The following is a 19,044-nucleotide window of genomic DNA, read 5'->3' on the forward strand; positions in this document are numbered from 1 at the left end:
GGTGTGAAGATCCAGAGGAGCGTTTGGCAACTCCCCTAGCCATTAATGCTTCTTCCAGGTTTGAGGCCCAGCTTGACCCACTTTCTAGCTGTGTGACCTTGGGCAAATGACTTAACCTTTCTATGCCGTAGTTTCTTTAACTGTAAAAATGGGCATAATAGTACCTCTCCTACTTTGCTGAGGATTTCCAGATATAGAGATACAGATGTGTGGCAGTTACTATCGTCACTACACTTTTATGTGAAAGTTCTTTTAGCCCATAGCCAGTGACCCCAAATTCTGAGGTCACTTAGAGATCTTTGAGGATGTGTGCTCTTGACTGAGCTCCAGAAACCAGATCAGCTGAGGTGAGCCACTGAGACCCTCAGCTCAAGCCTTGGCCCTCCCCCAGCCTGAGGAAGCTATACCTAAAGCAGGATCACTCCCATGCTGCCTCCTGACAACCTACTCAACAGGCAGCGGGGCATCAGCCTCCAGAGCTAAGCTCCTGCAGCTTTGATCCCCACCTCTGCCACTCCACTGCTGTATGTTCCTGGGCAGGTAGCTTCACCTCTCTGAGTTTCAGTGGCATCCTTTGAAAAACAGGGCAAACAGACTTCATAGAGGTGTTAATGAAAACTGGACTAGATAATGCATTGGAGAGGCAGAAGTACACAGCTTTAACAACTTGGTTTCCAGACGGTGGCTGCGCTGAGTTCAAAAATCTGTTCACTGTACTCCCCTGGGAAAATGACAAAACTTCTCAGAACCTCAGTTTCCTCCCACAAAACAGGACTAATCATAGCTCCCTCCCCCAAAGCTAGAACTCAGCTGACCCCTGATAAAGACTCACACAGAACTGCACAGAGCAAGGGTGCAATTATTGCACAAACAGTTGTAAAGCATTCAGTGGAAAATCTGCCCCAGGTCTCTTTAAATATTAGTTAGTGCCATTAGTTATTAATCATGGAAGAACACAGCATAGTACCTGACACAAAATAAGCACTCGTCCATTCATCAACATTTTTGAACACCTACTGTTTGCCCAGCCCTGTTCTTAATGCTGCAGACACAACAGTGAGCAGAACTGGCAAAAAAAATCCTTGCCCTGGTGAGCTGACAGTTAAGTTGGAGGAGAAAGAAAAAAAGAATGAAACATCTGATACGTTAGATAGGGAGAGAGTGAGAGAGAAATAGAAAACATGTATTTTCTAGAGAGAGAGAGTTGGGCACAATTATCTTATGGTCAGCGACTGCCTCACCTTGAAGGTGACATCTGAGCAAACTTGAAGGAGGTAAGGGGGGTACTGGGAAGGTTCTGAGGGAAGCGTGTTCCAGGCAGAGGGATCTCTGTGCAAAGGCCCTGAGGCAGGAGCATGCCTGAATTGTTTAAGGACCAGCCAGGAGCCCAGTGAGGCTGCAGCAGAGTGAGGTGTGAGTGGGAGAAGCTGAGGGCAGATGTGACAAGGCGGACGGTGTAGGACTGGGCAGCCCACCAGGAGACCTTCATCTCCTCCTGAGTGAAGAGGAGCCTCTGAAGGTTCTGGTTTCAGCTTTGTCTTAATTTTCCTTTGTTGCTGCGGGTGGGTGAGGGATGTCATTTGATCAAATGATTGTATGATAACTTAAAGTCCCTGAGCTATGTCTCAATGAACCAACCTTCCATCTCAAAATAGCACACCACCAATCGTAAGTGTGGATATTTTCTATTAAAACCTAGTCCCTTGAGGGGAGGGGTGTGGGAGGACGGGTTGGGAGGGAGGGAGAAGGGGACTGAGGGGTATTATGTTTAGTACACATGGTGTGGGAGATCACGGGGAGAACAGAGAAAAGGCACATAGTGGATCTGTGGCATCTTGCTGCACTGACGGACAGTGACTGCATTGGGGTATGGGTGGGGACTTGATAATATGGGTCAATGTAGTAACCATATTGTTTTTCCATGTGAAACCTTCTTAAGAGTGTGTATCAATCATACCTTAATAAAACATTTTTTAAAAATTTTAAAAAAAACCTAGTCCCTTGGAGTACACATACTCAGGCTCCTTCCCACAGACCCAGAATGCTTTCCTGGTCTGCTGATTAATTCCATGCTTGCCCTGAGGGGCTGGGGGGAGGACGTCTGATTTCTTTAGAGTTCTCAAACTCTGTTATTATTCAGTCATATATCTCTTTGTGTCATGAGGGCAGGAGAGACAGCCTCAGGAACACTCCAGAAGGCTCCCCTCCAGAACACCCAAGTTTTCTTGAGGTCACTGACCATGCCCTATTAACCTTTGTATCACCAGGGCCCAGAGCAGTGCTTAGCCCAGAACTGACCTCTGAGTGTTTGTTGAATGAGTAACTAAGTGACAAAGTGATTCAGACATTTGTCCTATGACCGCTCATGTCAAGACGTATGCAGAGGAGGACAACCTAGCCCTGGAGACTGGTGGTGGTCATTCCACTTAGGAAAGAGTCCCTTGAGCCCCGCCTGGGAGAAGTGTATATTCTCTTAGGCTCCAGGAAAGCCCCTCTTTCCTGGGGTCCGGTTCCTACTTCACAATTCATATATTAGTCATTTGGCACACTTCCTGAGGGCTCTAGGAGACCTGGTGAGAAGCAAACCTGTGAGAAGAGTCTTCCAGAAAACACAGCCCTGAAACAGAGGTGTTAGTTTCTTACAGCTGCCATAACAAAGGACCACAAACTGGGTGGCTTAAAACAACAGGAATTAATTCTTTTGTAATTCAGGAGGCCAGAAATCTGAACCAAGATATATGCAGGTTTGGACCCTTCTGGAAGCCCTGAGGGAGAATTGGGCCCATGCCTCTCTCCTGTCTTCTGAGGGCTGCTGGCAACACTCGGACTTCCTGGCTTGCGGCTATAGCACTCCAATCTCTGCCTCCATCTTCACACAGCCCTTCCCTCCGCCTGTCTCTGGGTCTTCTGTCTCTTATACGGACACTTGTTGGATTCAGGGCCCACCCTAAGAGGATGATCGCATCTCAAGATCCTTCATTTCTTCTTCTGCAAAGACCTTTATTCCAAATTAGGCCACATTCATGGGTTCAGGAACATGAACCTAGCTTGGAGCAGGGGGCACCAACCCACCTATCACACACAGGGCAAAACACTTCTCATGATCGGAGAGCTGGAAGGGATGAGGTCTGGCATGCCCCAGGCCCACAGGCTGGGGAGACGGGTTTGTCTGAGCTCAGGGACAGGCCACTGGGGCTGAGGCCCTGTGGAGGAGGCTCCTAGACAGACTTTGAGGGGTATGGACAGAGGAAGGCTGAGCTGAGGACTGTGAGGCACCCAGGCTTCGTGTAGCTGGAACAGAAAGAGCAGGAGAGCATAGGGTGGGCATGCCCAGGGATGAGACGGGCCAGGTGCTAGGGCGCTGCTCGGGCAGGCCTGTGTGTGCCTGAGGGCAGAGCAGCAGCAGGTTGAGAGAGTCTGAGTCAGGAGGAGCATGGTGTGATTTGCTTTCGCCTGTAAGTCAGAGCTGAGACCTGGGTGGTGTGTCTCACTGGGGGCCCCACTTTGCTCGGGGAGGTCATGCTAGAAATCAGTATGGCTGGGCCTGACTCCAGAAGAATTACTGCAGCAAAGGGTGTTGGTGGGCACATGGTCTCTTGGTGGGGGTCATCCTCAGAGAACGGGCAGGCCACCTCTGGCCACTGTGGGGGGTTGGAGCTAGGGCACTGCTGGGTAATCAGGGAGAAGTCACTGGCTGGAGATCCTGGACCAGGTGGTAGTGGGAAAAAATTGGAGATGTATTTTGAAAAGAGTGCTGTCCACTGGCCTTCCAGAAAATATCACTGCTGCTGGCTATTATCATGACTTCCTAAAATCCAGCAGCCAAAGACAGGTGCCCACGCTGGGGCTGAGACCAGGGGCCACAGGACCCAGCCTGGGCAGAGTCAGTCCTGTGTGGCTGAGTCCAGTCCTGCGTGGCTAATGCGGGGAGCCCAACCACAGGCCACAGAGCCAGGCAATCAAACTCCAAGGTCACACTGGCCAGGCCAATATTTCTTGGCACCATCCCTCTTTGGTCCACCCCTGCCTCCTACATCTCAGGGTCAGGCCGCAAGTTGAGGAAAGTGCAACCCACCCACCCAGAGAGATGTCACATGTCAGGGTCGACTGAAGCATCCTGTGACCCAGCATCTCGGCATCCAGGTCTCTGTCCTAGGGAGAGTCTCACCAGGTCCCTAAGGGGGCATGTCCAAAGCTGTCACTGCAGTGTGGGCAGCTAGAGCCTGCGTGGTACCCATCCCCAGGGGACAGAGGAGTAAGATATGAGGGATGCATCTGGTGAAGCACCAAGCAAACGTTAGAAGAAAACAAATTCAAGAGATTAGCTTGGATGGACCTTCAAGGCCTAGTGCAAAACAAGCAAGCAATACTGAGTGGGTGCTGAGTGGGGTGGGGTGGGGGAGAAGAAAGTACGAAATCAAATATAATACAACACCCACACAAAACAATGCACATCTTCAAGGAAAGACACAAAGAAGGTGCACATTAAACCCACTGGAGTATTGCCTCTGGGGATGGGAGGGAAAGGGGAGTCTTTTCCCCCAATGTTTATTTTTAAAATTTCTAAACTATAGAAAACTTACAAGAAGAGTAAAATGAAAACCCATATACCACTCTCCTGGATTCAGTGGCAATGGCTACGACTTCACCACATTTGCTTTCTCTTTCTCCCTCCCTCCCCTGTACCTACACTAATGAATGCACACCATATTATGACGTTGTATATAAAATGTTGTATACAGATATATTTTTTTCTGAACCATTTGACAGTTGCAGCCAACACAAATTGACCACTAAATAATTCACATATTTCTCATCAGGATAAGAACATACTCTTAACCAACCACAGTCTAATCCTCACACTCAGGGAATTTAACATGAATACAATATTATTACCTAATACCCATTCAACATGAAAATATGCTCAATTATCCTAAAAGTATCTTTCATGGCTGGTTTATCATTTTGTAAAAAATTTTTTATCAAGGATTGTACACATTGATTTTGCTTGTCTTCTCTCTTTAGTCTCTTTCAATCTAGAACTGTCCCCCAGCCTTTTATTCATGCATTAATTCATTCACTTAATGGATTGATTTTGCCTTCATGACTTAGAATAGTTCAGGCCATTTTTTTTTTAATGTCCCTCAGTCAGGGTATGTTTGATTGTCTCCTCATGATTAGATTCAGGTTAAACACCTTGAGCAGCACCAAGTGCTTCACAGGTGATGTGTCCTCAGTACAACACATCAGAAGACTCCGAGGATGGCCTCTCCCATCCCTGGTGATTTAACTTTGATCACTTGGTGAAGGTGGTGGCTGCCAGGTTTCTCCACTGTGCCATTTCCAAAGTACCTTTTTCCTATTGTAATTAACAAGTAATCTGTATCCTGCTCCTTTGAGATTGTCTGAATATCTACTTTGCATTAAGGAGCCTAGCCTGAATCAATTTTTCCTCTACTGGCTGCAAAATGGGGATTTTCTAACTCAACCTTCCGTTCTGCATCTATTAGCTGGCATTCCAGATATTTTTTTTTTTTTTCCTCAAAGAGGCAGAGAGGCCACTCAAATTTGAGCTCCTCACCAGCTGGACCTTTCAGCCTCAGTTTTCAGGCACTCTTCTTGAGCTATAAAATCAGAAAGGAGGTGTCTGGCACTGCTCTCTGCTCTTGGACAACCCACTCACCCCCTCCCTGGGGCACTTCCTTGGGAGTCAACAGGTGGATGCAGGTGGATTCGGCCCAGGACTCAGCTCTCCCTACAGCCCCACAACTGTCCTCTCCAGGTATGTGGGGGGCAGCTAAGATGCCAGGGGCAAGCAGGGCTATGGGTACAATCCAATGGAGGACACTGGCCCCGCTAAGGCAACTGATTGCTCAGTGTGGGTGGCAGAGGTCAGCAGAACAGGAAGAGAAGGACAATAGCTGTGCCTGTTGCCATGGCAACCACAGTGTTTGCCAACTGGGTGGGGCCTGCTGGGCAGCCCAGCAGCTAAACCCAGCGCTCATTCTCCCCTTTCAGTTTGCTCCTCTGCAGGCCGTGGCGTGTCTGGGAAGCACAGAAGCTCATCCTGGGGACAGCAAGGACCCAGTCATTCAGGAAGGCTTGAGCAGGGTCGCAGCAGTCAGAGGCCTCGAAGAACTACGATTCCCAGAATACACGGAGAACTCCTGATCCAGCCCCAGCTGCCCAAGAGGCCAGCTTTGAAGTAGAACTAGGAAATCTCACCTTGTTTCTGGAACTGGGCGTCCAGCCCTGCGGGAGGTGCGTTTCTGTCTTTGTTTCTTGGACCTGCTCCCGCCTGAGAAATCCCGGTTACAAGTCAAACCTGGCGATGGTGAGATTACCTGGGCCTTCCATACACACATGTGTGCTGAGACTCTGCTCTGTGCCAGTGTCGGGACCGAGGTAGGGCGAGGACAGGGTAAGGGATGGAGCAGACGGACGAAGCCGACTCGTGAAAAGGTCAGGTCCCTGAGGGCAGACTGGGATCGGCTGGGTACCCTCTGTAATCTATCACATAGTATATGTTCAGTAAATATTCTCTGGTCTAACCAACCAACAAATAGGCCATCCCGTCCTTTCACACTGCTTTGCTAGCTCCTACGATATTGCACTATATCCTAAAGGGTGCTGAAATCTCTCTGTCTAGCCTCCAGGCCTTTGCACGCGCCATTCTCTCTCCCAGGAGTACATTCGGCTTCCTGGTTGACGTATCTGTAGAGATAGGGCACAGCCAGGCACGGAGCAGGGTTCACATTAAATATTTGATGAATGAATGAACGAATAAAAGCCCTTGTCCATTGTATAGTTCAGGAAGCAGAGACAATCGGGACCCTCCCTATTCATCAGGGTCCCCCGCCCGCCAGCCCGCCGTAATGAATGCATCTTTTTATCCGCTCGGAGGATGGCCGGCTGTGGCCGGGGCAGTACGGGCGGAGGATAGGATTGGGGGCTGACCCCGGCCCCCTCCCAGGTCTCCTAAAGGGACCCCTTCTCCGGACACTGGGACTTCTCATTTTCTGGCCAGAACTCAGCCTGGATCACCTGACTCCCACGACCAGCCCTCTCGCCGCTTACCACCGCGGACGCTTAGCCAACTGCACGTGGCCCAGGGACCCCAGCTTCCCATTGGTGGCTTGTCTCCTTTCTTCCCCGCGATTGGCCGCGGTCCAGCCACAGCTTCCCCCTCAGTGAGGTGCAGTGGTACAGTCCACCGCGGCTTAGGCGGGGTGGGAAGGTCCACTGAGCCGCGGTGCGGGGGTTCTTGATGAGCCGGGGGAGGCGGAGGGATCCCTCTGGAATGTGTCCGTCGGGTCCACCCAAAGCGGGAAGGCGCGTTGTGGATTGGCCGCGAGCTTCGGACGGCCGCTCCTGATTGGCTGGACGCGGGCGCCGACCCCGCCCTCCAGCCGCCGCTGCGGGAGAGGCCCGGCCGGAGTTTGCGGAGGGCCGAGCCGGGAGCGCGCAGGGCGGCGGCGGCGCAGGTGAGTGTGCCCGGCGGGTGGGGCGCGGCGCGGCCGCTTGGGGACCCCAGCGCGGATCTGCGGGATCGCGAACCCTCGGGGATCCGGCGGTTCGTGTGGGGTGGGGCCGGCCCCACGGACTCAGCTGGAGGCTACGCTGGGCACGAGGATGTCCGAGGCCTCTTCCCAGAGGGGCGCCTCCCCCTTTCCGCTGGGGACAGGGGTCCAATGCCTCCCGCCCTCAGGATGGGGTTCCCAGACCCACTTCTGCCCCCTGCAACCCTCTGGTTATACCTGTCCTGGAGGGAATAGGCGCGGGATCGGAATTTCTGAGCCCTGCCCGGGCACCTCCCCTGAGCTGCCTCCGACCCAATCCTTCAGGGCTTAGGGGTACTTGGAGAGGTCCCTGTAATAATGATGACACAATAACCTCGGCTGGCATATATTGAACGCTTCCGTGTTAGGCATTTTCCTTGGGTATCATTGAATCTAAACATCTCCTGGAAGATGCAACTACTCTTTCAGAGGTGAAGCCCCAGACCCAGAGAAGTGGAATGACTTACCCAAGGTCACACAGCTAGTAAGTGGTAGGTCTGGGACCCGTACCCGTGCTTCAGAGTCCAGAACTGGAGTCTCAACCACTAGACTAGGTGCCCAGTGGCTCCATGGGCACAGGTGTTCCTGACCAGCTCCTCTTGTCAGCTGCTGGTGGCCCCTTAGTCTCCACCCCCAACCATACATACCATCTGGGCCACACCTGCTAGTTTATTTCCCGCCCCCCCCCCACCATCCAGGAGTTTCCAGACACCAGCTGCCCAAACAGGAAGCTCTTCCCTTGTCCCTTCTCCCCTCAGCTGGAAAGGCCAGAATACCTGAGTCCTGAGAAGAGAGAGACGTCCACATCGGAGATAGGGTAGGGGGCCCGGACCTGAGGTCCTGTGCCTGCTGGGCCCCTGGGAAGCCTGAGCTGAGGCCCAGGCGGTAGGGCGTTCTCCCCATAACACTTGGAGCCGGTTTTTCAAGACTGAATCAGAGGCCTCCGGCCCAACTCTCCAAAGCAATACCCTCCTGGAAAGGGGAGCCTGGGTGTGGCACCCACCTCCCCCAGTTTGTGTGAGCTCCCCTTCCTCACTTCCTGCTCCCCCAACTGCACTTCTGTGTGGCTGTGGAGTTGCTAAGTTTCAGGCCCTTCCCTCCGAAGGGAGGGTGGAGATGCTTGAATTCCAGCCTATCTGCTTGATGGCCAGGCTGCAACTCCTTTTCTTCATCCCTGTGATCGTGTTTGAGGGGCGACTGGGAATGTGAGGAGGGGGTGGCAGTTAGCAGTTCCACAGCAGGCATGTTCTAATGATGGGAACTTCAGGGAGTAGTCTGAGGGGGTAAGACACATTCTTTAAATATTTATTGAGTACCTACTATGTGTCAGGGTCAGGCAGTCTTAGCACAGAGAATACAATAGCGAGCAAGGCAAAAATCCCTCCTCTCGGAGAGGTGCCATTTTATTGTGGGGCACACAGGCAACACACATGTTAACAAGTAAATAAAAATAACTGCAGACAATGGTAAGAGCAATGAATAAAATATGAGGGGGTGGTGTGGTAGAAACTGTGGGCCAGAGGGGCTCTCTAAGGAGGTGACTTTGGAGCTGAGGTCTGAATGATAGGAAGAAGCCAGCCCTGCCAAGATGAGGCAGGGGGCACAGCTCAGGCAAAAGCTCTGTGGCTGGTCCAAGCTGGGAATAGTGTGGCTGGGGCAGGAGATGTAGCCAAAGCAGTGATTCTGCGGGGGTCTTGGGTCCCACTAAAGAGGTTAGAGCTTTTCCTCCATAAGGTGGGAAACTGTTGGAAGATTAGAGGCTGGGGAGTAACTCGATCTGGTTTGCATTTTAAAATAGAGACATGAAGTTCAATAACAGCCTAAGACTGGAAGACAAGAGTTCTGCCGGGGCAATGTGTAATTAAGTTCATGGGCCTGAGCTGTCTGGACCGCAGGGGTGGTTCCAACAGGCTGGGGAAAGCTAGGAAGGCTGCCTGGAAGAGGTGTCCTGGTGTCTGCTTGCAGAGAGGACTGGGGTTCCTGGGCGGGGCTGTGGAGGACGCAGTGCTAACAAGGATAATAGTAATAGCAGCTTCATTAAAACAGCTTGAATGTCAAGTGAAGTGCGAATCGGGTTAGAAGTATGATCTGTTTGGATTCCCATAAGCGCCCTGAAAAGCAGGAATTCTGTCCAATTTTTTCAGATGAGGAAACTGAGGCACCATCAAGTGAAGTGACTTGCCCACAACTGGTAAGTGGTAGGGGTGGGATTTGAACACAGGCCACCCTGCCTCTTCTGGCCTAGAAGACAAATTCATTAATCACCCATTTTCCCCACCACTGTTATTTTCCACCACACAAGTGAGAACACAGAAGACACCTGAACCATGGCAGAGTGTAGGCAGAGTAAGGAGTTTGGGAATTGGTGATCAGGGTGTGGGGGCCCTGCGAAAAGGAGAAACGTTGAATCTTGACAACAGACTGGAAGTTGGTACAGATACAAATAGTATAATCCCTAACATCTGTGGAACCCTTACATGTGCCAGGGACTGTTCCAAACACATGCCTGATTTTCTTGGAGCTCAGAGAGGTTAAGATATTTGTTCAAGGTCACACAGCTAGTAAGTAGAGAAATCAGGTTCCAGATTCATGTTCTTAGCATCCTGCTAAGATGTGTGGGGGGAGGGGAGAGGGGAAACAATGGTAGTTTTTTGTTTTTGTTTTTTTTAAGCATCATTGATCAGAATGAAATTACTTGAGGGGCAGTACTGGTTTATTAATTCAGAGTTTATTTTTTTGTCACATATGCATGAGTGCCTACTGTGCTAGATCCAGTGATGGTGCTGTGGATAGAGAGATGAGCTAACCAATCAAAAACTAGTATCCATAATATATAATGGTCAGTAAAAACAAACAAACAAACATGGGCGTTGCCATTACAAACAGGCAGCATGCAATTTTTAAAAATGGGCAAAGACCTAAACAGGCAGTTCACAGAAGGGCAAATCCAAATGGGTAATTAATATATTAGAAGTTGTTCCACAGCATTGGTTTTGAGGGCATGAAAACAAAAAACCACAGTGAAGGTGAAGAAGATGCTCTCCCTGTCTTCGTGGCCAGATGAAGCACCTACCCTGGGCCCAGCACTATGCTGGGAAGCAAGGGATGGGGAACTATGAAGGTGGGGCTTGTGTTTTTACTAGGGAGACTGCCCTCTTGAGGGCAGGGACTATATGCTTTGCCCCTTTGTTTCCCCAGAGCTGGGCACAGGGGCTGGTGGACTGGTGAAGATTAGGATCACTCATTCATCCATTCCTTTATTCAAAAAATGTTTATTGAGCCCCTGCTGTATGCCAGGCACTGTTCTCTACACTAAGAATATAGGGATGAATATAAGATAAAACTCGTTGCCCGTTTGGAGAACACAACAAACGAGTGAGTTGGGTAGATAGATACCAGCGGGAACAGCCAGTGCAAAGGCCCTGAGGCTACACTGGACCTAGTGTGTTGGAGGAACAGGGATGAGTCTCATGTAGTTGGAGGGGATGAACAAGGGGGGGGAGAGTGGGAGGAGGTGAGGGCAGGGAGCTGACAGGACAGCTCTTCAGGGCCTATGGGCCTAGGGGAGGATGTTGACCTTCACTCAGAGTGAGGTTGGAGCCCTCAGAGGGGGTGGAGCAGAGGATGGATGTGACATGTCTTATGTTTTATAGGATCACTCTGGCTGTCGTGTTGATAAGAAGCCGTGGAGGGTGCGGGCAGAGGCCAGGAGACTCGGAGGAGGCAGCTACAGTAGTCTAGGTGAGTCAGTGGAGGTGGAGTAGGAGAGGGCAGTTCCGGGCAGGGGTGCTGAGCATATATTGGGGGTGTTGATGAACAGATGAGTGAATGAACGAACAAATGAATGGATTCATGAGGATGTGTTGCAGACCCGGGGCCTGACTAAATCCAGGACGGCCTCCAAGAAGAGGTGACCTGAAGGACAGGAGCAGGAATTCTCCATTACAAAGAAAAATATCATTTGGCATAATTTGACGTGTGTATAATTTGGCCCTCACCACAACCTGGCCAAGTGGATGGAATATCCCCATTTGCAGACCAGGTATCTGAGACCCAGGAACTCTCAGTTGCTTAGGGAACAACTTATGCAGTTATGAACTTGAGCTTAGGAGTCATACAGGTATGAGGGTGCAGCTGGCCTCCGTGACTTTGGACATGTGTGAAAATGAAATCTCAACTCTTGGCCAGTCCGGAAGGCCCCACACAGTCGACCCCCATTACCTCCTTCACCTTTCCTCTCTGGCTCTACTATAGCTCACTCCCCTCCAGCTACACTGGTTCTTGCTGCTCTGTGAGCCTGAATCTGTGATTCTGCTTGGAACCATCCATGACTTCCACCTTAGAGCAAAAGCCCAAGTCCTGCCTGCAGCCCATGTGGCCCTGCCTGCTCTGCCCTACCCCTGTCTGCCCTCGCCTCCTCCTGCTGTTCCCCTTTCTCCCTCTTGCAACCACATGGGCTTCCTTGCAGCGCCTCAGACATGCCAGGCACATCCCCACCTCAGGGCCTTTGCATTGGCTGTTTCCTCTGCCCAGAATAGTCTCATCTCACATCCTCATATAGCTACTTCTCCCTGTTATTTAGGTGTCAGGTTCAGCTTCACCCACTCAGAGGGGCCTTCCTTGACCTTGACTATAGAATTTATCTTGCTTTATTGTCTTCATAGCACTGCTAGAAATTCCAGCTGACCCTTGAACAATGTGGGGACTAGGGGCACTGACTCCCCACAAGTAAAAAATCTACATATAACTTCTGACTACCCAAAACCTTAACCACTGATCGATACTGTTGACTAGAAGCCTTAATATGATATGATAATATGAACAGTTGGTGAACACATATTTTGTACGTGATATGTGTAATACACTGTGTTCTTGCAGTGAAGTAAACCAGAGAAAATGTTTTTTTCAAAGTGTTGCAAATCTCTAAAAAGTTTTCCAGTATATTTATTGAAAAAAGTCCACATAAAAGTGCACCTGCATAAAATAGTCACATTTAACATATTTTAATGGAGAAATCTAGCAGAATATTCAACATGTATTTATTTGACCTATATGGAATAATGAGACCTTTCTAATAAGCTTAGATATAATATAAAAATACACAGAAAGGAAAATACTGTCTGATTAAAATACATAAATCGAAGTATTTCATTTCTGAAAAAAATAAGAAAATAAAAAAGTGCACCTGCGTAGTTCAAATCCATGTTGTTTTAGGGCCAACTGTACATTAGACATTTGCACATTTGCTTATTCACTGTGTGTCTTTTCCTCTGGACTGTATGCTTCTGGACAGTATAGACAGAGCCCCAACTAGCCTAGAAAGCCCTAGAAGTGAATTTGAAGCAGACAGCCCTTCCTCCCAGCAGACACATCACCACACTAGGGATTGTACCTTGGCAGGCAGAACACAGGTTGATTTTCACCTGGGGCTGGTGCTTTTGCACAGTGAACAACCTGTGTAACTGCACATGGTGGCCCTAGTCAGGGACCTTGCTTGCCTTATTGAAGGCAGTATATAAAATGGTGCATGGAATCTTACTACGCAGATTGACAGTGACTGTGAAGGGGTATGTGGGGGGGACTTGGTGAAGGGGGGAGTCTAGTAAACATGTTCTTCATGTAATTGTAGATTAATGATACCAAAAAAAAATGGTACATGGAATATAGTAAGTGTCCAAAAAATGTTTGTTTGGAGGAGGGAGAAAGAGAGAAACAAAGAAACAACAAGAGTGGGTGGAGAAAGAAAAAAAGTGTATCAGTCAGGACAGGTTTTGGTGCAGTAACAAACAACCCCAAAGTCTTAGTGGCTGAATGCAACAAAGGTTTATTTTTCATTCCTGCTACTTGTCCATTGCAGCTTAGCAAACAATTCCTTCATTGTAGTCACTCGGCCTGGGAGTTGCCACCTTATCAGATGTGGCTGAAATCATACCTCCACTCTGCCAGGGAGAAATGGACCTCCGGAGGTTCTTGCTCCAGTAATTAAATGCTTCAGCTCAGAAATGTCATGTGTCACTTCCTCTCACAACTCATTGGCCAGAACTAGCTATATGCCTGCCTGGTCACAAGGAGGTCAGTGAGTGCCATCTGCCAATATGCTTTGAAGGGAGAGTTGGAAATTTTTTGCACACAGCACTAATGACTGCAGCTAACAGAAAAATTAACCACTCCGAGCCTCCATTTTCTCATCCGTGAAATGAGCATAATCAGCATAACATGGTCCCCACATCATGTAGTGGTGTGCAGATTAAGTAAGGTCATAGAGCAGTTAGTAGTTGTTGACTGCTATTATTATTTCTGTACAAGTGTGTAAGTGCTGGGAGCTGGTTGGTTAATTATGCATTGGGCTTGTAGGGAGCTAATAATGTGGGAGAGGTGGCCCAAGGCTGCTGCCCAGGCCTGAGCCCCCTCTGCCACCCTGCAGATCTCCTGGGCGTGCCCCCCTCTACTCACTGCACATGCCGCTGGGACTGGGGCGGCGGAAAAAGGCACCACCTCTGGTGGAAAATGAGGAAGCCGAGCCAGGCCGTGGAGGGCTGGGTGTGGGGGAGCCGGGTCCCCTGGGTGGAGGTGGGGCAGGGGGGCCCCAGATGGGCTTGCCCCCCCCTCCCCCAGCCCTGCGGCCCCGCCTCGTGTTCCACACCCAGCTGGCCCACGGCAGTCCCACTGGCCGCATCGAGGGCTTCTCCAACGTCAAGGAGCTATACGGCAAGATTGCTGAGGCCTTCCGACTGCCGGCTGCAGAGGTACCTACTGGGAATCAGGCACGGGGTCTCTGATGGTGGTCTGGGTGTGCGTCCAGCTCATGAGCCGCAGCTGTGCCCCAGTGAATTGTAGGGAATGGATACTAGGCCTGGGTGCTGAGAGCCCATCAGGTATGGGGATGCCTCCTGTGTCCCATTGAATTTCAGGGAAACTGGAGACCAGGCCTGGGTGCTGAGTTCCCAACAGTCACTGGGAGGCCTGTATGCGCCAGTTTATTGTGGAGGCTGATGGCCACCACTGGATGCTGAGCTCCCATCAGGCTCCGGGAGGCCTGTGCCCCAGTGGATTATGGGAATGATGGCCAGGGCTGAATGCCACATTTCCATCATGCATTGTGGGGAGGCTCGTGCCCCAGCAGATTGTCGGGTTGGAGGTCAGATGCAACACTGATTTCTTCATGGTTCGTTGGGAGGCCTGACCCTGGGGACTTGGGGGCTGAAGGAAGGGGGATGAGGAAGGTGGTAGGGAGATAGAACAGGATCTGGCTGCAGAGCTGAGGCAGAGGTGAGGGTTGAGCATCTCCCTCCCCTGCAGGTGATGTTCTGCACCCTCAACACCCACAAAGTGGACATGGACAAGCTCCTTGGGGGTCAGATCGGGCTGGAGGACTTCATCTTTGCCCATGTCAAGGGGCAGCGCAAGGAGGTGGAGGTGTTCAAGTCAGAGGAGGCGCTGGGCCTCACCATCACCGACAATGGGGCCGGCTATGCCTTCATCAAGGTCCCTGGGAGTGGCCCGGGCACCCAGGGTCCTGAGGGGAAGGGTGGGCCATAGGACCCAAGGGTCGGGCCATGGGAGCTGACAACTCCTCTCCCGGGCCACAGCGCATTAAGGAGGGCAGCGTGATTGACCACATCCAGCTCGTCAGCGTAGGCGACATGATTGAAGCCATCAACGGGCAGAGCCTGCTGGGCTGCCGGCACTATGAGGTGGCTCGGCTGCTCAAGGAGCTGCCTCGAGGCCGCACCTTCACGCTGAAGCTCACAGAGCCCCGCAAGGCCTTTGGTGAGGGCCCGCAGCCAGGATCACCATGATCTCTTATTTCCTTAGCTCCCGGTTGCAGTGCCAGGGGACCACCAGGAGGTGGCGTCCAAGCCCAGACAGCTGCTGTGGGCAGAGCGGGGGCAGCTCCACCCTGCTCTGGGGAGGGGTGTTGGCCCTCCGCCCAGCCTGTGAGGAGGGCACCGACAAGGAGGAAGTTGCCCCCACACCCAGTTTCCAGGAGCCATTAGCCCAGCCAAGTGCCCCCAGCCCTGGCCAGCCCTCCAGCCCCCAGAAGCCAGGCTTGGCTGCCTTATGTCAGTGCCCCCACTTCACCATTTGGCTTCACTAACTCTTAGGAATGGGCCCGAGGCCCCTGGAGTGGAGGTGGGGGACTCTAAATACTTCCCCAGGCAGATAGGGCTGATCCATGGCCCAGCAGCTATACCCCTCTTGGCCTTGGGGAAAGCAGCTTCAGACTCAGGCCCCAGGCCCCAGGCCCCGCCGCCTTCCCGTCCCTCAGCCCCTGGGAGCAGAAGTGGTCCCCTCCCATCTCCCCTCCAGCTTTTTCCATCACTAGCCCCTGGCTGCCTCTCCCACATTCATGCCAGGCCTGAGTCAGGCATTCTGCCTTCCTGGGGTCACCTCAGCCCCCGAACTCCCCCAACAACCTGCAGAAGCTTGGAGAAGGTGGGGAGGGAGGTGTCTGAGGCCAGGATGCCTGGGTTCCTGCCTGGAGCACACTGGAATCGGGCTTCCCCGACCGTCACCCCTTCCCTGCTCCTACAGACATGATCAGCGGGCGCTCAGGGGGTGGCCGCCCTGGCTGTGGTCCCCAGCTGGGCACTGGCCGAGGGACCCTCCGGCTGCGATCCCGGGGCCCCGCCACAGTGGAGGATCTGGTGAGTCACCCCACTGGGCCCCGGCCCCTTGTCCCAGCACATTCATAGCTGGCCACACCACCTGTGAGCCAGGGGCCCTGGGTTCAAATCTCCTGCCACTGCCCAGCTCTGGGACCTTTCTTGGGCCTCAATTTCCTCATTTGTAAAGTGGGAGGATGATACTTCCAAGGCTGGTGTGAGGAGCTGTGGGTTAATAGATGGAAAGTGGTGAAAAACATAAGTACAGTTACAGTTGGTTCCCATGATTGTGACGTCATTGTCTTCCCCCACACCTCTCCGCAGCCCTCTGCCTTTGAGGAGAAGGCAGTTGAGAAGGTAGATGACCTTCTGGAGAGTTACATGGGCATCAGGGACACAGAATTGGGTGAGTGGGGTCACCTGGGTCTGGGGGTGGGCAGGAGCTCAGGGGAGGGGGCATCTAGGTCCTGTGGGGCTGCGATCTGTGCCTCCATTCTGCTCCCTGTCCCTGTCCAGCGGCCACCATGGTGGAACTCGGAAAGGACAAAAAGAACCCGGATGAGCTGGCTGAGGCGCTGGACGAGAGGCTTGGCGACTTCGCCTTCCCTGACGAATTTGTCTTTGACGTCTGGGGTGCCATCGGGGACGCCAAGGTCGGCCGCTACTAGGCCTCCTGCTGGACCTCTCAGTGGCCTGGCTTGGCCTGGTGTGAGCCTCTCAGGGCGTAGGGGAGGGCACCACGGCCTGGACCCGTGTCCACCGCGGACGATACGGAGTGGAGGTGGGGTGGGGGCGGGGCCCCTGCCCCACTCCAATTGGTACCACCCCTCCCTGGCTCCCAGCCTGGCTGGGGTCCCCAGCACCCCCTGCCCTGTTACCCCCTACCTCAGCAGGGTCAGGCGCAGGGAGGGACCGGACAGAGTGGGAAGCCACCCCCACCCCTAACACTTTCTGCATCAGCTGCCAAACTGGTCCCTTTGTCTCCCTGGGGCCTTGGGTCTATTTGGGGGTCGTGACCTCCCCAGTTCCCTGACGCAGGGAGTGGAGAAGGGGGGCGCCTGCCCTCAGCAAATGCAATAATACCCTTCCCCCTACTGCCCTCCCCCCAGAGGAGTCCCCTCGCCATGGAATCTGTTACCTCTGCATTTGAAACAGGAATCTGCTGTGAACCCCCACCCTCCCTTCCCCCCCACTCCCCAGTGTCCCCCTCCGCCCAGCCCCTGATGGAAGGGGCAGGAGGGACCTCCGAGGTGGACTTTTGTATCTGAATTTGCTGTCTTGAACATAAAGAACCTATCTGCTGTTGGACCTGTGTGGTGGCTTTGGGTGGGAGGGGGGTGGGCCAGCGCTGGGAAAGAATGTAGCAGCTGAAATCCATCCTCCCCAGGCTCCAAATTGAATTAGGAGCTGGCCTGGGCCGTCCACCTCCTCCCACTGTTCCGCCTGAGGAGGTTCCTGGCAGCAGGCCACTGGGCTTCCAGGCAAGGCTGAAGCTTCTCAGCCTACTGAGGGTTCAAATCTTGTTCCTCTTGAACGAGGCTGCCTGCCACCGAGGCTGATGGGAACAGTGGGCCCAAGGCTTTTGGCAGCCCATGCCCACTGGCACGGAAGACTGGCATGGGCCTAAGAGGGGGCCTCAGGCCTGCCTGGGCAAGTGCTGTGGGAGGAGCCCCAGTCCCGAGCCCCGGGGAAGCAGTCACGGCACTGCCCCCACCCCAGCTGACTGGATGTGTGGGGTCTGCTGGCGTCCAGGGCGCACCATGCTTTTCTCTGGACATACACCCAGTGTGCTTGTTTTGACAACCCACTTCATCCTTGAGGATTGAGGGGCGGATCAGGGAAAAGGAGAGGTGGGACCCTGGCCAGACCTGGAGAGAAGGGAGGGGATCGAGAAGGGAGCCAGGCCAGAGGTCCCTGCAGGAATGTTTGGGGGTAAGCGGAGAAGGGAAGTCAGCCCAGCCCTCTCCCCATTTCCACCAGGCAGGCCGCCTGGGAGGGGAGCAGGGAGGACCAGCTGGGCTGGGTGTGTGTGCACAGCCTGTGTCCTCGGGGTGCCATGGGGACCGCTAGTATCGGGGTTACCCCAGACATCCCGGGGCACCTGTGGGTGTGCCTGCACTAATAGCTGAGTAGCAACTGTTGAGTCTTGTGTTGAGAGTAGGCCTGTGTGTCTGAGTGGTGGTGGTTTGTGACTGTTGGTGTGACAACAGTCTTCAGGTCCCAGGGTGTTTGTGAATGTAAGTGGCAGTGTGTGTGTGGAGTGTGGCTGTGTGAGTGCACCTCGGGGTGCCCCGGGCCATGAGGGTGTGTACTGCTGGGTGTTCCTATTCCTAGGTGGGAGTGTCTGGGGGTGACACTCCTTGCACTGTGGGGTCTGTCTTGGATGGTTAGGTGTCTCCGGGTGATGCACGGCATGTCTGGGGGACTATCTCACAGGTAAGCATGGTGCATGTCTCTCAGGGTACTAGGTGACACACCGAGGTGTGTGCTGGTCACCTTCTGGGGGGCTGTGTTTCAGGGTGTTGACAGAAGTTAGAGTAACTGGACGTGGCTCTGGCTCTGGGGCCAAGGATGGCTGTGGCCCCAAGCTCTGAAGAACATGGCTGCTGCTGTGCTGGGGACACTGATGGTGGCTAGTCTTAGGCTGTTAAGGGATATGGCTGTGTGTGTGTGTGCCCCTTGGGTGTGCCTCTGCAGGGCCACAGGTGAGGCTGTAGCTGTGTTCACAGGTGTGGCTGTCCACAGGTGTGGCTTGGGATGCATCCGTCCCAGGTATTGCTCACCACATCCTGAAGCAGGACCCAGGAGAGTACCCTGCCAGCTTTCCTGCCTCCCTCCTCCCTGTGTCTGACTCCCTGTGGCCCTGGCCTGGGCTTTAA

The 19,044-nt window shown here is 52.8% G+C and overlaps 1 protein-coding gene and 1 long non-coding RNA gene across 13 annotated transcripts; one reads left to right on the forward strand and one right to left on the reverse strand.

The window, feature by feature from the left end:
- Positions 1–6,254: 6,254 nt before the first annotated feature.
- Positions 6,255–8,578, reverse strand: LOC108393968 (uncharacterized). Of its 2 annotated transcripts, none has more exons than XR_012124406.1 (3): positions 8,336–8,578; positions 7,078–7,869; positions 6,255–6,510 (listed from the first exon to the last, which is right to left on the reverse strand). It is a non-coding gene; the product is annotated as an uncharacterized lncRNA (long non-coding RNA). The 2 variants fall into 2 exon arrangements; XR_012124407.1 differs by having other exon boundaries at positions 6,255–6,714.
- GIPC1 (GIPC PDZ domain containing family member 1) lies at positions 7,333–17,470 on the forward strand. Of its 11 annotated transcripts, XM_073220057.1 has the most exons (11): positions 7,345–7,484; positions 8,318–8,376; positions 9,704–9,750; positions 11,213–11,300; positions 11,429–11,601; positions 13,984–14,305; positions 14,859–15,044; positions 15,149–15,329; positions 16,095–16,207; positions 16,490–16,571; positions 16,682–17,470. In XM_073220057.1, exons 5-11 carry the CDS (start codon positions 11,576–11,578, stop codon positions 16,831–16,833), a joined length of 1,062 nt encoding a protein of 353 aa, XP_073076158.1. In that variant the 5' UTR covers positions 7,345–7,484; positions 8,318–8,376; positions 9,704–9,750; positions 11,213–11,300; positions 11,429–11,575; the 3' UTR covers positions 16,834–17,470. The 11 variants fall into 11 exon arrangements, with proteins under 11 accessions (XP_073076157.1, XP_017510689.2, XP_017510692.2 ...); XM_073220056.1 differs by lacking the exon at positions 8,318–8,376 and having other exon boundaries at positions 7,333–7,484; XM_017655201.3 differs by lacking the exon at positions 11,429–11,601.
- Positions 17,471–19,044: the final 1,574 nt, after the last annotated feature.

Source organism: Manis javanica, chromosome 13, assembly GCF_040802235.1.
Source record: "Manis javanica isolate MJ-LG chromosome 13, MJ_LKY, whole genome shotgun sequence".
NCBI classification, from domain to species: Eukaryota; Metazoa; Chordata; class Mammalia; order Pholidota; family Manidae; genus Manis; species Manis javanica.